Consider the following 19890-nt stretch of genomic DNA (forward strand, 5'->3'; position numbering starts at 1 on the left):
CTGTATTCTTACAATAAAGTAAGCTAGAGAAAAGAAAATATTATAAAGATCATAAGGAAAACATATTTATCATTCGTTAAGTGGAAGTGGATCATTGTAAAGGTCTTCATGCTCATCATCTTCACGTTTCGAAGGCAGAGGAGGAGGGGTTAGTCTTGCTGTCTCGGGGTGGCAAAAGCAGAAGCGATGGAGGAGGTAGAAGGGGAGGCAGGAGATGCAGGCACACTCGGTATAAATTTTATTGAAAAAAGTCCGAATGTAAGTGAACTCACACAGTTCAATCCTGTGCTGTGGGCTTGCTGAGTCACATGCTAATTCTATTTTTTAACTTTTTGAGGAACCTCCGTATTGTTGGCCACAGCGGCTGTGCCGTTTTACATTCCCACCACGGGCGCACAGAGGTTCCTGTTTCTCTGTATCCCCACCAACATCTGTTATGTTAAGCACTTTTTGTTTGTTGCTTTTTTTTTTTTTTTTTTTTAATTTACTTTCTTTTGAGACAGAGTTTCACTCTTGTTGCTGAGGCTGGAGTGCAATGGCACCATCTCGGCTCACTGCAACCTCCACCTCCCTGGTTCAAGCGATTCCCCTGCCTCAGCCTCCCAGATAGGTAGGATTACAGGCACCGGCCACCACACTGGGCTAATTTTTGTATTTTTTAGTAGAGACAGCGTTTCACGATGTTGGCCAGGCTGGTCTTGAACTGCTGACCTCAGATAATCTGCCCACCTCGGCCTCCCAAAGTGTTGGGATTACAGGCGTGAGCCACCACATCTGGCCAGTTTGTTTGCTTTTAGTAGTCATCCTAATATGTGTGAGGTAGCATCTCACTGTGGTTTTCATTTGCATTTCCCTAATGCTCAGTGATGCTTCTCATGTGCTTATCGGTTGTTTGTCTATCTTCTTTGGAGAAATGTCTGTCTGAGTCCTTAGCCCATTTGAAAGTGGTTTTCTTTTTTCTTTTTTGAGATGGAGTCTCACTTTGTTGTCCAGGCTGGAGTGCAGTGGTGCAATCTTGGCTCACTGCAACCTCTTCCTCCCAGGTTTAAGCACTTCTGCTGCCTCAGCCTCCCAAGTAGTTGGGATTACAGGCGTGTACCACCACACCAGCTATTTTTTGTATTTCTGGCAGAGGCAGGGTTTCACTCTGGTCAGGCTAGTCTTGAACTGCTGACCTCAGGTGATCTACCCGCCTCAGCCTCCCAAAGTGCTGAGATTACAGGTGTGAGCCACCACACCCCACCTAAATTAGTTTTCTTTTAGGGGTTTTTGTTGTTGAGTTAGAGAACTTCTTCATATGTTTTGGATATTAACCCTTATCAGGTCTCTGGTTTGCAAGGATTTTCTCCCATCCTGTAGATGGCCGTTTCACTCTGTCAGTTGTTTCTTTGCTGCAGAAATTTAGTTTCACTGCTTGTGCTTTTAATTGGTCCCCAAACCCCAGGACATTTCCACAGATTTCAGGGAATTTGTGAGCCTTCCTGAAATTAAATGCATTTTTGTCTGTATGCATGCATAGATGTACATTTTTTTGGAGAGAGGTTCCATGTGACCTATTGGATCCTATCAAACTTAAAAGAGCTTGTCTATGGCAATTGTTGGGTTTTTAAATGGTGTCACCTAAAACTCAGTGTGCACCAGCAATAAACCCATGGCTGTCTTTTCCTCTTTGGCATGACACTTTGTCCCACCCCCAGTGTGCTGGGCCCAGTTATAGGAAACCTGTCTCAGGTGCCACCTTATCTTTGCAGCTCTGGTGCCTGGCGCAGGGCATGCTGGTTGAAGGAAACCCCATTTTTCTATGTCTCCTACTCTCTTCAGCCTGACATGGTGTCTGGGACTAATAGCAGATGCAGGCTTTGCCTGACCCTTCGGGTCCTTCTTACTCTTCTCCCAGCCCTTCTGCTCTTCGAGGGCACTTCCCACGCATTACCCACCTGTGATATATGCAGGTTCACCGTGTTCCTCTTCTGGCACCTCCCTTTGCTCCGCCTCTGGGACTGCCTCTGTAGCTTCCTCCCCTCTTTACCATGTCCCTGCTGGTGTCATACTCGGTGTTGTGCCTGGTGTCTTGCCCAGTGTTGTGCAGTCTGCCCCTCCCGCCCCACAAGGCCTCCAACAGTCCCGCCACTCTCTTCAAGAGCTTGCCTTTGGTGATAACTCCTATCCTGCCACCTGGCTCAGAGCCAGCTCTGCCATCTGCCCCACCCCACCACAGACCCTCTTGCCGTGTGGGCTGTGCCTCACCCTGTGCCGCCCACTGCAGTCTGGTCCCCAGCCATCCACTTTGGCCTGGCCTGCTCTGCGCAGGTTATGTTGTTGTTCACCTTGAGGCCCCACTGCCTTCCTCACTTGGCTTCTCTCCACTCTGTCCGCTGAGCCCTCCAGAAATCAGCCTCTGCTGCTTCCGATAACTCTTGAACATGACTTTTCCATGCTTTTCTTTGGATTTCTGTCTTCCCAAATAGCTCACGGGGAGCAGCCATCTCCCTCACTTCCGCACCCCCAGGACCTTGCTTCAGGCTGTGGCAGTGTGCCTTTGGTATTTGTTGAAGGAACAATGACTGCCTTGCCTTCTTTGTCCTATTTATTAGAATTCAAACATTTGTGCCATTTCATCAAGTCTTCACTTACCAGTGGCGTGTATATCTCAGCATGGTTGAAGCTTCTCTGAGCAGCCTGGGCAACAAAGCAAAAGTCCGTCTCAAAATAGGAAAAAAAGAAAGAACAGAAAAGAAAAAGAAATTTTAAACTGAGTTTGGTATGAAAGAACTTTAGCTAAAAGAAAAAAAATAAATTAAAACTTACATATATATGTATTTAGACAGAGTCTGGCTCTGTTGCCCAGGCCGGAGTGCAATGGTGTGCTCATGGCTCACTGCAGCCTCTACCTCCTGGGCTCAAGTGATCCTCTCACCTCAGCCTCCCAAGTAGCTAGGACTACAGGCATTCACCACTATGCCCAGCTAATTTTTGTAATTTGTAAGGACAGGGTTTTGCCACATTGTCCAGGCTAGTCTCAAACTTCTAGGCTTAGGCAGTCTGCCTACCTTGGCCTCCTAAAGTGCTGGGATTACAGGTATGTACTACAACACTTGGCCAAGAAATGTTTTTTAGATTTTAAATTTTTCTTAAAATAACAAGAAAGCCAATGACATCTTAATAGAAATAACATATTTTGGCCGGTCGCAGTGGCTCACACCTGCAATCCCAGCACTTTGGGAGGCCAAGGTGGGAAGATCACTTGAGGTCAGGAGTTTAAGACCAGCCTGGCCAACAGAGTGAAACCCCATCTCTACTAAAAATACAAAAATCAGCCAGCGGACTTGTAGTCCCAGCTACTCAGGAGGCCGAGGCGGGAGAATTGCTTGAACGTGGGAGGTTGGATGGAGGTTGCAGTGAGCTGAGATCATGCCACTGCAGTCCAGTCTGGGCAACAGAGCAGGACACCATCTCAAAAATAAATAAAAAAGAAAAAATAAATAACGTATTTTTATGAGAAATAATTAAATTTTCCTAAACAAAAATAATTAATAGGAAGAATGGCATTGTTTTATGTCTTTGTGAATCTTTTATGTCTGGTTCATTAGAAAAGACCTGGTATTGCCAGGTGCAGTGGCTCATGCCTGTAATCCCAGCACTTTGGGAGGCTGAGGCAGGTGGATCACTTGAAGTCAGGAGTTCGAGACCAGCCTGACCAACATGGTGAAACCTCATCTCTACTAAAAATACCAAAATTAGCCATGCATGTTCGCGCATGCCTGTAATCCCAGCTACTTGGGTGGCTGAGGCAGGAGAATTGCTTGAACCTAGGAGGCAGAGGTTGCAGTGAGCCGAGAGGCAGCAGAGCAAGACTCCATCTCAAAAAAAAAAAAAAAAACCTGAAATTTTAATATCTGCTTCTGTGTTTTGTCTATTGTGATATGTTGTTCTGGAGGGAGTATGAGGAAAATTCGGCCTCACACAGATACACTAGTTGGAAAAGGGAGGAGTACTTTAATAGCTTTTTTGGTAGTTGTGGGTATTCTGATACTCAACTAGAACTCAACAGGGGTTTTTTTTAAAGGTTAGTTGCAATGTGGAATCTGAAACTGTATCATTGAGCTCTTCATACTGTTACATTGAAAGTCATCAGCCTGCCTTGCCCTTTGAGTAGCTCATTTGCTCCGGTGTGATGTTGTAACACCATGCATTGGTCATCTGGAAAATATTGGCTCCCTGAGTTAGGCAGATATTCCAAATATTGGCACATGACATAATATTATTTTAAAAACCACATATGTTAATATGATCACTGATCTTATCAGAAAAGTCTTTCAGTATTGGGAAGCTGTGCAGATTATGGTGACTCATGTAAGTTTTCCAAAAGTTTAATTTTCATTCAGAAACTTGAATTTTTGTCATTTGCAGTGAATGCTGTTTATTTTTCTAGAAATGACAAGGTCACTACTTTGATGTTCACAAAAATGCACCAATACCCAGGGGGTTTCTGTCAGTCATTCCTTTAAGTAAAAAAATAATCTATGAAGGAAGTGGCCATTTCGGCTCACAGCTCAGTCTCGAGTGCCTTTCCTTTCATACACGTCACCTGTGTGCAGAGGCACTTTACACATACTTCTTATTGTCACAAAGCATGTGAAAAGGATATGTACTCAAGGGGAAGGTTTTCATCAAGTAATTTTTCATCAGAAATATTCTTAGATGAAACTGGTGATCTTTTTAACAAGCCTGTGGCCGTGAGTCCCTCCGTGGCTGCTGGTGCAGCTAGAGGCCTTGCCTTGACTGGTGCTGAGGGGCCAGCAGGTTCATCCAACAGTACAAATATCAACACTGTGCAAAAGGCAAATCACATCTGTTATTCCAGAGATAGTTCTGACCTCGTAGCCTCTCTGTAAAGGTCTTGGGAGCCCCGCAGACCATGGTCTGTGCCTTCAAAACCTACTGTTGAGGTGTAGCCTCATCTCATCTGCATGGATCTGGGCTGGGTTCACACCCCAGCTCCTCTGGGGCTTTTCTGAATGTGAGGCCTTCCCTGACCTCGTATTTAAAATCAGCCCCCCTTCTACCCTTCACCCCAGCCCTCTAATTTTCCCCCATGTCTCTGTGTCAAACATGCTCTATTGATTTTGTCTGCCTCCCTCCACTAAAATGTAAGGTCTGGACGGCAGAGATTTTGAGCTGTCTTGTTCCTTGCTGTATCCCCAGCACTTGATAGTATCTGGCATGTGGAGGTAGTAGCCTGATAAGTATTTGGATGATTGAGTGAGCGAATGTGCCTAGGCCACTTTCCTGGTGTCTCCCGGAGGCCTGAGGGGAGCAGCTCATTGCCCTTGACCTGCCCGCCCCCCAGGGGTCTGTGCTCCCTGCCCCTGCTGACTTGTCTTCTTCTCTCTGGCTCCTTAGCCAGTGCTGCCCCACACTGCCGTGTGCCTCGTGTGTGGCGAGGCGGGGAAGGAAGACACGGTGGAAGAAGAGGAAGGCAAGTTTAACCTCATGCTCATGGAGTGCTCCATCTGCAATGAAATCATCCACCCCGGATGCCTTAAGGTGAGCGGCCCCGTGGGGATGGGTGGTGCTGATGCTGTGGGGCAGGTGGGGTTCCTGGAGATGCTGGTGAGGTGGTGGGATGCAGATAGTGAGGTGAATTCCTGGTAGACCCTGCGTCTGGGTGATCCTGTGTGTCAAGGGATAAGCCCAGGGCCTATCTCTGGAGCACCCGAGAGACCCAGTTTCATCAAATGAATAAACACAACCTCACTTCCCAGGAGGTCAGAACCAGAGAAGGTTCCCACAGTCTCAGCGGACAGCAAACACAGGCTGCTTGTTTGCAGCTAGGCCAGAGGGAGAGCCTCCAGGTGGCTCCAGGGTTCTGGGAGAACAAGGTTCCACACCTGACTCCTTCCTTCCCCCAGCACCCAGCAGAGTGCTCTGCAAAGTCCTTTCTGCGTGCCAGGTCCTGAGCTGATGGCTTTACCTGGGTCATACCCCCCCAGTGAGATGGGCACACTAACGTTTATGGCCAAGGGCACCGGCCCACAGAGTTGGAGTGACTTGCTCTAGGTCCCAGAGAGGCAGAAGGGCTCAGCCTCTGAACCCTGGCTTGGATCCACAGTCGCCTGTCTCTGCCAGCCTATGTGGCTTGTGTTTTCTTTCGGCTGGAAACAGGATAGACATGACATTGGGAAGGGGGTGCTGTTGTTTCTGGAATATGTGGCATCACAGAGCCTCATGCCCATGGGCCCCTTCCCCGCCTTGCCGTCTTCTGAGTCCTGGTGTTCTCTACAGATTAAGGAGTCAGAGGGTGTGGTCAACGATGAGCTTCCAAACTGCTGGGAGTGCCCGAAGTGTAACCATGCCGGCAAGACCGGGAAAGTGAGTGCCGGGCTCCAAGTCCCAGGGTCAGCCTGGAGAGGGGCGGGCCTGGGCCTGGCAGGGACCAGCCTGTCCCAGGAGCGTCAGGCAGGTGGGGTGCCGTGGACCTGGGGAGGAGGAAGGGCAAGTCCAAAGGTATACAGTTGGTCTCTTCCTTCTCTCTTTTTGGCCTACAAGCAAAAGCGTGGCCCTGGCTTTAAGTACGCCTCCAACCTGCCCGGCTCCCTGCTCAAGGAGCAGAAGATGAACCGGGACAACAAGGAAGGGCAGGAGCCTGCCAAGCGGAGGAGTGAGTGTGAGGAGGCACCCCGGCGCAGGTCGGACGAGCACCCCAAGAAGGCGCCCCCAGACGGCGTCCTGCGAAGGAAGTCTGATGACCTGCACCTGAGGAAGAAGCGAAAATACGAGAAGCCCCAGGAGCTGAGTGGACGCAAGCGGGTAAGGACCAGGAGGGGCTGGGAGGCGAAGTGGGTGGTCTGGCTGGTCCTGGGTGCTGGGTTGGAGGAACGGGGCAGGGGGTGGGCAGCAGGTAGAGCTTGGGATAATCCCAGCCTCTTGCTGCCCTGAGCAGGTCACCTAAGTCCTGAGAGCCCTGCCCCAAAGAAAGGAGGGGAAACCCAGCGAGTCACTCCTCTTCCCACCTCCCTTTAGGCCTCATCGCTTCAAACGTCCCCCGGTTCCTCCTCTCACCTCTCGCCGAGGCCCCCTCTAGGCAGCAGCCTCAGCCCCTGGTGGAGATCCAGTCTCACTTACTTCCAGCAGCAGGTGCTCCCACGACGCACGCCCTCCTGAGGCCCTGGGGACTGGCGAGTCCCGAGCTGTCCCCCACCCCACCCCGCTGGTCCTCCACCCCACTGCTGCCTCTCCCAATGCTTCCCAGGCCTCGGCCCCAGATCTCTGGCTCGTGGTTCTGGCTGGGGCCCTGGGAAGCTACCTGTGACAAGAGCCTCTGTTGGCTGGGATGGAAGCTGTGAGTCCAGGGAAACTTGGAGGAGCCTGGTGGTCCTGCTCTGCCCACCGCCGCGCTGTCAGTAGCCACAAGGTGGCGCCAGGAGTCTCTCCCAGCGCTAGCCTTTCTGGCTGGGCTAGGCATGCCCACGGGCCTGTGCTCCAGAACTGACTCCCAGAGCCAAGGCTGATTTGAATGAGCGGCTGCACATCTCTGGGTCTGTGGGGTGGGAGGTCAGTTGGGTGGTAACAATTCAACCATACTCCTACTTCCAGCCTTTTCCTTGAAAGCCACAGGCAGGGCCCACCCGTCTGTTGGCCAGACATGAAGGAGATGGCATTTGTGGGGAAGGCGTCCCTCTAGCCCCTCCTCTAGAGACTGTGGACTCGTGGTGGGGTGGGGTGGGGTGGGGTGTCAGGGGATCAAATCCCACGAGCCTGGGGAGCAAGCTTTTCGTCATTTCTTTCCCGTGACAGCTTAAACCTGGCAAAGAAGATAAGCTTTTCAGGAAAAAGGTACTGTCTTCCCCTCCCTCCTGTACCCGAGCCGTCAGAGCTGCACAGCAGTTCCCTGGGCCACAGTCCCATGACAGGGGCGGGAACCCTTGGGTGGGAGCAGCCCTGAGCCCCGGAGGCTAACCGTCCTCCCTCTCTGCTCTTGCCCTTAGCGACGATCCTGGAAGAACGCAGAGGACCGCATGGCACTGGCCAACAAGCCCCTCCGGCGCTTCAAGCAAGAACCCGAGGACGATCTGCCCGAGGCACCCCCCAAGACCAGGGAGAGCGACCACTCCCGCTCCAGCTCGCCCACTGCGGGACCCAGCACCGAGGGGGCTGAGGGCCCAGAGGAGAAGAAGAAGGTGAAGATACGCCGGAAGCGGCGGCTCCCCAACAAGGAGCTGAGCAGGGAGCTGAGCAAGGAGCTCAACCACGAGATCCAGAGAACGGAGAGCAGCTTGGCCAACGAGAACCAGCAGCCCATCAAGTCGGAGCCCGAGAGCGAGGGCGAGGAGCCCAGGCGGCCCCCAGGTGTCTGCGAGCGCCCCCACCGCTTCAGCAAGGGGCTCAACGGCACCCCCCGGGAGCTGCGGCACCAGCTGGGGCCCAGCCTGCGCAGCCCGCCCCGCGTCATCTCCCGGCCCCCGCCCTCTGTGTCCCCGCCCAAGTGTATACAGATGGAGCGCCATGTGATCCGGCCACCCCCCATCAGCCCCCCGCCTGACTCACTGCCCCTGGATGACGGGGCAGCCCACGTCATGCACAGGGAGGTGTGGATGGCCGTCTTCAGCTACCTCAGCCACCAAGACCTGTGTGTCTGCATGCGGGTCTGCAGGACCTGGAACCGCTGGTGAGCAGCGGCCCATGTCGGGCCCTAGGTTAAGGCTCAGGTGGCACCAGAGACAGCCTGTGTGTGTGGAGTCACTGGCGTTGCTCTTTCCGTCCAAGCCCCAGTACGGCTTCACTGTGCTCCGCAAAGTGTTTCAGCTGGCTACAGCAGCCCCTCTGGTCTTGTCACAGGAGGTGACCCTGTTTGCTCCCTGATTTAGCTTCCTGGAGGGTGAAGCGAGGACCACTTGGAGTCCTTGGCTTCCGAGAATTAGTCCAGGTTTCCAGCAAGGCTGCCAGTTGCAACTTGAGTCCCAGCTGATATTTACCAGCTTTCTGGCCGTAGCTCTGCCTTACCCTCTCGTGTGAACTGGTGTACGCCTGCCTCACGGGGTTGTTTGGAGGAACAGCTGGTAGAGGGCATTGTAAAGCCTGTGGTAAATACTTGATGGAGGCTGGGCACAGTAGCCCAGGCCTGTAACCCAACATGTTGGGAGGCCAAGGCGGGCAGATCACTTGAAGTCAGGAGTTCAAGACCAGCCTGGCCAACATGGTAAAACCTGTTTCTACTAAAAATACAAAAATTAGCTGGGCATGGTGGTGCAGACATGTAATCTCAGCCACATGGGAGGTTTGAACCTCTGAGAATTGCTTGAACCTGGGAGACGGAGGTTGTGGTGAGCAGAGATTGCACCACTACACTCCAGCCTGGGTGACAAAGCGAGACTGTCTCAGTAAGTAAGTAAATATTGTGGAGCGCAAGGGCCATGGCTGTCAGAGCAGAGGGGAGGTGCTGTGTGGGGGCAGGACGGGTACTACACAGAGAAGGGTCCAGAAAGCTGAGTTAAGGAGCTGCCTCTAGAGGTTGGTAGGTGGGGAGAGTTACAGCTGTGCACGGGCTTCCCAGAGGAGCCCCAACTCTGATGACGTATCCCCACCGGGCTGGTCCCTAGGTGCTGTGATAAGCGGTTGTGGACCCGCATTGACCTGAACCACTGCAAGTCTATCACACCCCTGATGCTGAGCGGCATCATCCGGCGACAGCCCGTCTCCCTCGACCTCAGCTGGACCAATATCTCCAAGAAGCAGCTGAGCTGGCTCATCAACCGGCTGCCTGGTGAGCCCTGGGCCAAGGGCCCGGAGTATGTCTGCTGCAGTGCGTTCTGGAGACGCATCCCCTGACCTGTGCTCCTTTCTGTGTTCCTTCCAGGGCTCCGGGACTTGGTGCTGTCGGGCTGCTCGTGGATCGCAGTCTCTGCCCTTTGCAGCTCCAGTTGTCCGCTGCTCCGAACCCTGGATGTTCAGTGGGTAGAGGGACTAAAGGATGCCCAGATGCGGGATCTCCTGTCCCCGCCCACAGATAACAGGCCAGGTGAGTTGCCAGGCTGGCTGGGGGTTTCTGTTTTTAGCCCCAGACCCCAGCATGTCCTCCATTGTTCACCAGCCCCGGCCCTTCCCCAGAGGACAGAGGGATGAGTCTCTGCTGCTGTGTTCTCAGTTTGCTTCAGGCACGGAGGGAATCCGGGAGGAGGCAGCCTCTCCTGTGCACATGCGATACTCCTCCTGGGGGCTCTGCGCGTCTAACTGCTTTTCTGTTGACTTGCCCCTCGTTGGTTTCCAGTCTCCACCACCGTCAGGATCCGTGTGGTTGCGTGAGGGCTTCCAGGATGGCGCCTCCCCGCTGGGCTGGGCTGCCTAGGTCCATGCTTCTTGCCAAGCCACGGGGATCAGAGATGCGGTGCCGCCTCTGCACTGGTTGGCTTGGCGACTCCCGGGTAGAGTGTGGGCCTAGTGTTTCTAGGTCTTTTAGTTTTTCCAGAGAATCTGGAAGTCTAAGGTTTGATGTGGAGTCTGATTTTTAACTGTTGGAATTCTGATTTTGGGAAGAAGCAGTTGATAACTAAATGAAATCTGAGTGTTCTGTCTAGCTGGTGGCCCTTTTAGAGTGTCATGTCCATGTGACCAAGCCTCCTAAGTCAGATTGACAGGTTGCCCCCTCCTTCCTGCCCACCAGGTCAGATGGACAATCGGAGCAAGCTCCGGAACATTGTGGAGCTGCGCCTGGCAGGCCTGGACATCACGGACGCCTCCCTGCGGCTCATCATCCGCCACATGCCCCTGCTCTCCAAGCTCCACCTTAGTTACTGTAACCATGTCACCGACCAGTCCATCAACCTGCTCACCGCTGTTGGCACCACCACCCGAGACTCCTTAACCGAGATCAACCTGTCTGGTGAGTCAGGGGCCCCCAGCAGGTCTGCCCAACACTCCATGGGAGAGCCAGGAGGTTCACATTTGTGCAAAATGATTCGTGTGTCCACAAGTATGTGGTCGCAGTTTAGGTGCTGGAATGTGTCAGTAAACGCGGCAGCCCAGTCCAGAGGGGAAACACGTTAAACAAAGAGTTACTGTTAGAGTTGTAATAATTGCTACCCCAGAATAGTGCGGGGTAGCAGCCGGGAGCACACAGCAGTTGTTCCTGACCCAAAATACGGACAAGGGACAGCTTCCCAAGGGGGTGCAGAGGAGCCAGAAACTGACAACCAGGGTGTGGGGACAGCAGGGGCCGGGAGGCACAGGCCCTGGTGGGCAGGAGGGAACTTAGTCTGTCTTTGCCTTGCCATTGCCGCTCACATGCACCCCTTATGACCCTGCTATCAAGGGGCCTGTTGTTGGAGAGAAAAAGAAAACCCCACAGTTAGTTCCATTATTGTTCTGTGTCTGTGGCTCTTGTGGCAAAATCTTTACTTGCTCCTCTTGCTGGTGGGACGGGAGTTGGTTCTGAAGGACTTGGGGCTCCACTGTGCAGTGAGGTGCACGGAGCGATGCTGCCTGCTCTTAGCCCAACTAACCCGATTTTGGTCTGGTAGCTTAGGATGGTCTGGATTGAGGGGTGAGACCAAAAAAAGAAAGAGAAAAAGAAACTTAACGGTTTTTTTTTTAACCTTTGGAAATTACCAAGTACTAAGGACACCCCTATTTCATCCTCCAATTACATTTTGACACAGCACAGTGATGACGTGCACGTTGTTTTCTTTTCTGCCTCACACATTCATGCCTGATAACCTTTCTGTCCACCATGCCTCACAGCAGGGTCATGGGAGCTTTAGATGGGATGAGATCATTCAGGACCTAGGAAGCCATTCCTTCTCCTCATGAAGTTTCAGTGGCAGGGACTGTCCTGCCTCATGGAGGCAAGGAACCAGAGTGAAGTAAGGCCTCTCCAGCTCCAGGCCCAAGTTATGGGCTTGAATTGGTGATGGGCTGCCCTTTGAAGAGGGCCCGGGAGTCCTCTTACCCTAAGTGCTGATGTTTTATTAAATCTTTTCATTATATCCTGGTTTAGTTATTATGCATGCATAGGATATCTCAGTATAAATCCCCTCCTGCGGTGTGGTCCATGCTGTGTATGTGTGTGTGCAAGTCATCTTCTGCATTTTGTTTTTCCAGCATGATACACTGAGGTCATCTTTTCATCTCAGTGCATCAGCTCTCTGTATTCTTTGCTTTTTGTTTTTGTTTTTGTTTTTGAGACGGAGTCTTGTTCTACTGCCCAGGCTGGAGTGTAGTGGGGTGTGATCTTCGCTCACTGCAACCTCCACCTCCCAGGTTAAAGCAATTCTCCTGCCTCAGCCCCGCAAGTAGCTGGGATTACAGGCATCTGCCACCATGCCTGGCTAATATTTTATTTTTAGTAGAGATGGGGTTTCACCATGTTGGCCAGGCTGGCCTTGAACTCCTCACCTCAGGTGATCCACCTGCCTTGGCCTCCCAAAGTGCTGGGATTATAGGCGTGAGCCACTGCACCTGGCCTGCATTCTTGTTAAGAGCTGTGAAATAACTAAGATGTATCTCTATAACCTAGACTCTGCTAGATTTTCTTTAAAAAAAAAAAAAAAAAATCCCCTCATTGGTGTAACTAGTTGAATTACTGGTAAAATAAGCTTGTCCTGATGCAAGCACCAGAGACAGAAAGAAGTCTGTGCCACAAAATAGATGATGACATGCTTCAAGATCCTTAAACTTGGTTGGAGGATCTGGTCTCGTGATGAGTGAAGTCGCAATTCTAGCTGTTGTTCTGGCTGAATTCCATCTCAGAAATATTTATTGGGGGCTCAGGCAGCCCCTTGCCTTCCCCTTCTCCACCTCATCCTCACTACCTGAGACAATGCCTTAAGTGAGTTCTTTCTACCAGTGTTTACCTCCACATTCAAAATAGCAAGCCTAGTGCTCGTTTGGGCAGCCCATATACTAACATTGGAACAATACAGAGATTAGCATGGCCCCTGAGCAAGGATGACTTACAACTTCGTGAAGTGTTCCATATTTTTAATTCAAAACAAAATTTAAAAGATAGCAAGCCTGCACTGCAATTTCTTGATTTGTTTTTCCATATGGACATGATATATTTATTAGCTTGCTATTAATATAACATAAAGATTTATTACATTGTATCCCTCCCCCCCCCTTTTTCTCCCTCCCATCTTTTCCACTTTTCCATTGTCACTATTCTTTCACTTATTATGACCATGTTAAGTTGTTGGTCACTGTTTAGCCAAATAGTGTATTATGAGTACATTTTCTTTCTTGCTCAATATTTTTGTTGTATAAGTGAATTGCCTCATTTTGTTTGCTTAGTTTCTATGCAAATGGTATGCCACAAGTGAATGTTCTCTCCCCACCCCCATCAGTCTCTTGACCAGTTTTTGTAAAGAGACCTCCCTCCTGACTTCTTTTCCTCCCCTTCCCCCTTCTCCTCTGGGACTGGCTGCCCCGACCTGCTGCACTGCTGCCATCCTGGACTCCTTTGGGCTCTGTCTTTTCCTAGGTACCCTCCTTCCTTGATCTCACGTCTTTTCTCTTGGTTTACCCTCACATTCGGTGAGAGACATTTTCTAGACCGTGTGTGTCTGAATTTGTTTTTATTAAACCCTCCCTTTTAGTTGCTAGTTCTGCTGGGTATAGAACCCTAGTCTGGGGGCCCTTCTGCTGCAGAAAGTGCGGGAGGTTTTGCTCCACCATATTCTGCCTTCCAGAGGCAAGGTCCAAAACCATTTGATTCTTCATCTGTCAGTGAATCTATTTTCTTTCCTTGGAAGTTAATAGAAAATTGTCTCTAGTTGTCTGTAATTTTTGATGACAAACTGGTTTGAGTCCATTTCACCCACCGTAGAAGCCCTTCATTCTGGACATCTGTGTTCTTCAGTTGTAGAAAAAACTTACTGAATTCTTTCTTAACTTCCCCCCTTCTGTTTTCTCCTTCTGGACTAGTCCTCTGATTCTTCTCTTCTCTCCTAGTTTCCATGTCGGTATCTTTTTGCTATATTTTCGGGGAGTTTTCCCTTATTACTTCATCATACAGCTTAGGCACTGAGTTTTTCCATTTAAGCTGTTGTGCAGTTGAACCATAGGAAGCTGCTGTTTTTATAGGTCAAAAAAAGTCAAATGTTGGCAGTTTCACGTGGTTCAACTTACATTTTTAATTTTCAAACTGTATTCTCTGAACTTTTTGTGGAATGACCTGTTTCTTGGAGCCAGATATTTTCCTGAGGATGTTAATGATGGTTTTATTGTCTTCTCTGCACTGACTGTTCCCTTCACATGCTGTCAGTGGCCTTGGGAAGAGGCTCTCCTCAGCTTGAGTGCTGATACTTGCTTGTCCCCTCCACTCAAGGGTGATCAGAAACTCTGGGCATGCGGTTGGAGCTGGTCTGCTATGGACGACACTTACAGGATGGTCACTGTGGGTCCTTTCTTTGGAGAAACCTGGCCATTGGATCTTTCCATCTTCCTCTTAAGCTGGTCAGGATTGCCGGACTCTCCTTGATCTCATAAGGGGATAGGCTGGCCCACCATTGGGATGGCCAAGTATGGGGCTTGGTAGGGGAAGGAGCTTCTCAACAGCAGGTAAATTTCCTGTAGCCCCCACTTTTGAATGGGCACGCCTACTTTCTGTGCCTGCTGGAGCCCAGCCCATCAGAGACTAAAACCCCAGTCTTCTTCTGGGAAAGGAATCTGGACATCTTACCGCTCCCTGAACAGATTCTCAGCCAGTCCTCCTCACTAACACCATCTTGCAATGTACCTGTCACTTCCAGTACCTTAATTTCTAAGAAATCACCACTAAATACCTTGGAGACGTTCTGTAGAATAATTATTCTTTTATGCTTTCCTCTCAGCCACTTTAGGGTTAAGCTTTCTCAAGTCTCCCAAATTATTACCTCTTGTCCAGCTTCCAAAATTACAAAAATAATTATGTTTTAGTAAGATAATACATGACATAAAATGGACCACCTTCGCCATTTTTAGGCATACAATTCAGTGGCATTAAGTACAGTCAGTGTTTTGCAACTGTCACCAACATTCATTCCCCAGACTTTTTTTCTGTTTCAGAGACAGGGTCTCACTGTGTTGCCCAAGCTGGTCTCAAACCCCTGGACTCAAGCAGTCCTCCTGCCTAAGCCTCCCAACATGTTGGAATTACAGGCATGAGCCACTGCACCTGGCCTATATTTTTCCCCTTTTGTTGGCTGTGGTTTTGGTGTCATATCAATCATTGCAAAGTCTAATGTCATGAAGAATTTCCCCTGTGGGTTCTTTTTGAAATGAAGTCTTGCTCTGTCACTGAGGCTTCAGGGCAATGGCATGATCTTGGCTCACTGTAGCTTCCGCCTCTGGGGTTCATGTGATTCCCGTGTCTCAGCCGCTAGTAGAGAGAGGGTTTCACTGTGTTGGTCACGCTGGTCTCGAACTCCTGACCTCAGGTGATCCCCCCTGCCTTGGCCTCCCAAAGTGCTGGGATTATAGGCATGAGCTGCCGCACCCTGCCTTAATTTTTATATTGTTAGTAGAGATGGGGTTTCACCATGTTGACCGGGCTGGTCTCAAACTCCTGACCTCAAGTGATCCACCCACCTCAGCCTCCCAAAGTGCTGAGATTACAGGTGTGTGCCACTGCGCCCAGCCTACGTTTGCTTGTAAAGAGCTTCATAGCTTTACCTCTTATGTTTAGGTCTTGAATCATCTTGACTTAATTTTTTTATATGGTTGGTAGGTGTTCAGCTTATTTATTTATTTTATTTTGAGATGGAGTTTTGCTCTTGTTGCCCATGTTGGAGTGCAATGGTGCAGTCTCAGCTCACCGCAAGCTCTGCCTCCTGGGTTCAAGCACTTCTCCTACCTCAGCCTCCTGAGTAGCTGGGATTACAGGCATGAGCCACCAGGACTGGCTAATTTTGTATTTTTAGTAGAAATGGGGTTTCACCATGTTGATCAGGCTGGTCTTGAACTCCCAACCTCAGGTGATCCATCCATTCATCCACCTCAGCCTCCCAAAGTGTTGGAATTAGAGGCATGAGCCACTGCACCCAGCAGTTTTTTTTTTGTTTGTTTTTTGCTTTTTTCTTTTTGAAACAGAGTCTCATTCTGTCTCCTAGGCTGGAGTGCAGTGGTGTGATCTCGGCTCACTGCAACCTCTGCCTCCCATGTTCAAGTGATTCTTCTGCCTCAGCCTCCCATGTAGCTGGGACTATAGGCACATGCCACCACACCTGGGTAATTTTTGTATTTTTAGGAGAAACAGGGTTTCACCATATTGGCCAGGCTGGTCTAGAACTTCTGACCTTGTGATCTGCCCATCTCAGCCTCCCAAAGTTCTGGGATTACAGGCATGAACCACCACACCTGGCCAGGTCTAGATTTTATTCTTTTGCATGTTGAAAACCAATTTCCCCAGCAACAGTTATTGAAAAGATACCTATTACTTCATTGAATGCTGTTGGCACCCTTGTCAAATATCACTTGACCATATATTTGAGGATTTGTTTCTGGGCTCTGATTCTTGTTTTTTGAAACAGACTCTCGCTCTTGTCACCCCAGCTAGAGTGCAGTGGCACGATCTTGACCCACTGCAACCTCTGCCTCCCAGGTTCACACGATTCTCCCACCTCAGCCTCCTGAGTAGCTCAGAGTACAGGTGCACACCACCACACCATGTTGGCCAGGAGGCTGGTTTTGAACTCCTGACCTCAGCTGATCCGCCCACCTCGGCCTCCCAAAGTGCTGGGATTACAGATGTGAGCCACCACACTCGGCCGAGCTCTTGATTCTATTGCATTGGTCTATATGTCTATCTGCATGCTTGTACCATGCTTTATTTATGAGTGAATGAATGACGGGCTTGCTTACTCTGTCCTCCAGGCTGGAGTGCAGTGGTGTGATCATGGCTCACTGCAGGCTCCAGCTCCCAAGCTCAAGTGATCCTCCCATCTCAGCCTCCCAAGTAGTTGGGACTAAAGGTGCAGACCACCATGTTTGGCTAATACTGGTGTTTTGTGTGTGTGTGTGTGTTTGTTTTGTTTTGTTTTTTGAGATAGTCTCACTCTGTCACCCAGGCTGGAGTGCGATCTCAGCTCACCACAACCTCTGCCTCCCAGGTTCAAGCAATTCTCTTGCCTCATCCTCCTGAGTAGGTGTGATTACAGGAGTCTGCCACCCTGCCTGGCTAATTTTTGTATGTTTAGTAGAGATGAGGTTTCACCATGTTGGCCAGACTGGTCTCCAGCTCCTGACCTCAGGTGATCCACCTGCCTTGGCCTCCCGTAGTGCTGGGATTACAGGTGTTAACCACCGTGCCTGGCCTGTGTTGGTGTTTTTTATAGAGATGGGGTTTCACTACGTTGCTCAGGCTGGTCTTGAATGCCTAGGCTCTAGTGATATACCCACCTCAGCCTCCCAAAGTGCTGGTCTTAGAGGCATGAGCCATTGTGCCTGGCCTACGTATTTTATTTGGATACGGGGTCTCACTGTGTTGCTCAGGCTGGAATCATACTCTTGGGCTCAAGTGATCTTCCACCTCAGTTTCAGACTACCCCAAGTTTTTCAACTTTGTTCTTTTCTTAGATTGTTTGGACAACTTGGGGTCCCATGCCTTCACATGAATTTTAGGATAGATTTCTGTAGATTTCTTTAGGCAGTGCTGACATCTTAATAGTATTAAGTCTTCCAATCCATAAACATAGGATGACTTTACATTTATGTCTAGTTTCTTTCAGCAATACTTTATAGTCTTCAGAGTACAAGTCTTTCCCTTTCTTGGTTAAATTTATTCTTGAAGCAAGGCATAATGGCACACACACTTTTAGTCCCAGCTACTCAAGAAGGAAGGTGATCACTTGAGCCTGGGAATTCTAGACCAGCCTGGGCAAAGTAGTACGATTTCTGATCTAAAGTATTTAAAGGCCGAGGGAGAAATGATGAGGATGTTAATAAAAGTGATGTTCCCCCATAGGCTGGTGGGCCGGCAGGTAGGCCCCCTGAACCAGCAGGAAACATCTGTCAGCCTGCGTGTAGAGGGTCTGAGAAACCAGGCTGGAGTCAAATAATGCACAGAGGGACCAAAGGAAAGTATTTTCCATCTACCTTCTTTGATGGAAGGGTCCTTACGCTCCAGTTCTGGGGAACACTTGAACCACAAGCCAGGAAGAATGCTGGCTGGGCACGAGTGAGTCTCCAAAGAGGGCCCAAATTAGTACTCAAATACAACTCAGAAAAGGAGGCAGCTGGGCCTGCAGGTCTCAGTTCACACTGAGTGTTGCCTTACCACCGACAGGTAACTGCCAGGATGTACTTGAGGCCCCCTCACAGCTGCAGGGCACAGCAGTGTGCCAGCCAGATGGCAGACTTCTCTGGCATGGGAGCTACCTGCTCTAGCACTTGAAGGTGCCAAGGGAGAGGCAGGACTTGGGTCAGTCCCTTCTAGCCAGGAACTAGGCAAACATTATAGGGGAAAAATATCCCTGAGCTGATGATGGAGTGGGGGCAGTAGCTGGATCTGAGTATGGAATGAGATGCATTCTGGAGATGAGCTAAACAGTGCTCTGGAAGGCAGATAGGGAGCTGGGAACAGGGTCAAGCTGAAAGATTCTGAGGGTGATTTCTTGCTGAAAACGTCTAACCTGAAACTAAGCAAGTCTTTGGGCCTAATCTGCAGTTTATGGGAAAAACAGGAGATAAGGAACAAGGTAAATGACAGTGTGAAGACAGACAAGTGTGAATGTGGAACATCCTCTGAAAATCATCCTGGCTGGACAGGCTCAACACCTGTAAGCCCAGTGCTTCGGGAGGCTGAGTGGGGAGGATTACTTGAGACCAGGAGTTCAAATCTGTCTAGCCTGGTCAACATGTCATAGTAAATAGTAAAAAATGAAAACAAAAGTATATGGAAATAAGCTTGTTACATTGGTAAAATCCCTATTCTTTATACGTAAAATGAATCAAGTATTGAGTTTTGGGGATCATGAGTTTCCCAAAGGAATCATATGATAGCATTCTACAACATCCTTCATCATTGGATTTTGCAGTAAGATTATGAAGAGGGTCAGCCATTTGTGGGGTGGGATGCTCTTTGGGAAACAGTCGTCGTCTGTTGAAGCATCTCTCTTTGTCAGCATTGTCCGGTTTTCCCATCCTCAGTCTAAAAGCATGGCCTTCGTTTGTGAATGTGTGTAGAAAGCTTTCCAGCACCACTGTTGTGAATTGGTGAGCATCTGTTTGAAGATTCTGTGCTGATGTGAGGACACTGTCTGAAAAGACTGACTGTATAAAGCTCATGTGGTGCCCTGACTTGACTTCTTTCTACCACCTGCTCACCTGCAGGGACTCTGGTAACATGTAGATAGCATAGGCTTTGTGTACACAATTGTGCTTTGCCCTTAGTGTTTTTATTCCCACTCAATTTAATAGAGAAATGAAAGTGCTGATATTAAGGATAATTAGCAAAGATCACAAATTAATATAATTGAGACCAGGCACAGTAGTTCACGCCTGTAATTCCAGAACTTTGGGAGGCTGAGGCAGGCAGATCACTTGAGGTCAGGAGTTTGAGGCCAGTTTGGACAGCATGGTAGAACCCAGTTTCTACTAAAAATACAAAAAAAAAAAAAAAAATGAGCCAGGTGTGGTGGCACTCACCTGTAATCCCAGCTACTCAGGAGGCTGAGGCAGGAGAATCACTTGAACCCAGGAGGCGGAGGCTGCAGTAAGCTGGGATTGCACCATTGCACTCCAGCCTTGGTGACAAGAGTGAGACTCCGTCTCATAAACAAAACAAAAGCACAGTCAAAGGGTGCATCTGCAGATAAAGGTGTGATGAAGTCTGAATTCTGCTTTTGCTAGGGCATGCTGATCTGGTGCCTAGGCTGCTGCACACGGTCAGTCCTTGGGTTAGGGTCAAACAGCTGTCCC

The 19890-nt window shown here is 49.7% G+C and overlaps 1 protein-coding gene and 1 non-coding gene across 12 annotated transcripts in view; both read left to right on the forward strand.

Moving 5' to 3' along the window:
* The window catches only part of KDM2B (lysine demethylase 2B), a 173581-nt gene that overhangs the window by 146319 nt on the left and 7372 nt on the right, over positions 1-19890 (forward strand). For 8 of the 11 annotated variants that reach the window (XM_074402144.1, XM_003932165.4, XM_039471711.2 and 5 more), the window contains 9 exons: positions 5404-5547; positions 6286-6372; positions 6550-6810; positions 7024-7137; positions 7798-7836; positions 7989-8668; positions 9600-9763; positions 9857-10018; positions 10661-10879. In XM_074402144.1, coding sequence (XP_074258245.1) covers positions 5404-5547; positions 6286-6372; positions 6550-6810; positions 7024-7137; positions 7798-7836; positions 7989-8668; positions 9600-9763; positions 9857-10018; positions 10661-10879 — 1870 coding nt within the window. The remainder of the gene's footprint in view (positions 1-5403; positions 5548-6285; positions 6373-6549; positions 6811-7023; positions 7138-7797; positions 7837-7988; positions 8669-9599; positions 9764-9856; positions 10019-10660; positions 10880-19890) is intronic. The other 3 variants (XM_074402145.1, XM_074402138.1, XM_039471713.2) reach the window with 1 other exon arrangement.
* Positions 12874-12977, forward strand: LOC120365135 (U6 spliceosomal RNA). Its single transcript, XR_005580154.1, has one exon. It is a non-coding gene; the product is annotated as a U6 spliceosomal RNA (small nuclear RNA).

Source organism: Saimiri boliviensis, chromosome 7 (genome assembly GCF_048565385.1).
Source record: "Saimiri boliviensis isolate mSaiBol1 chromosome 7, mSaiBol1.pri, whole genome shotgun sequence".
Classification (NCBI taxonomy): Eukaryota; Metazoa; Chordata; class Mammalia; order Primates; family Cebidae; genus Saimiri; species Saimiri boliviensis.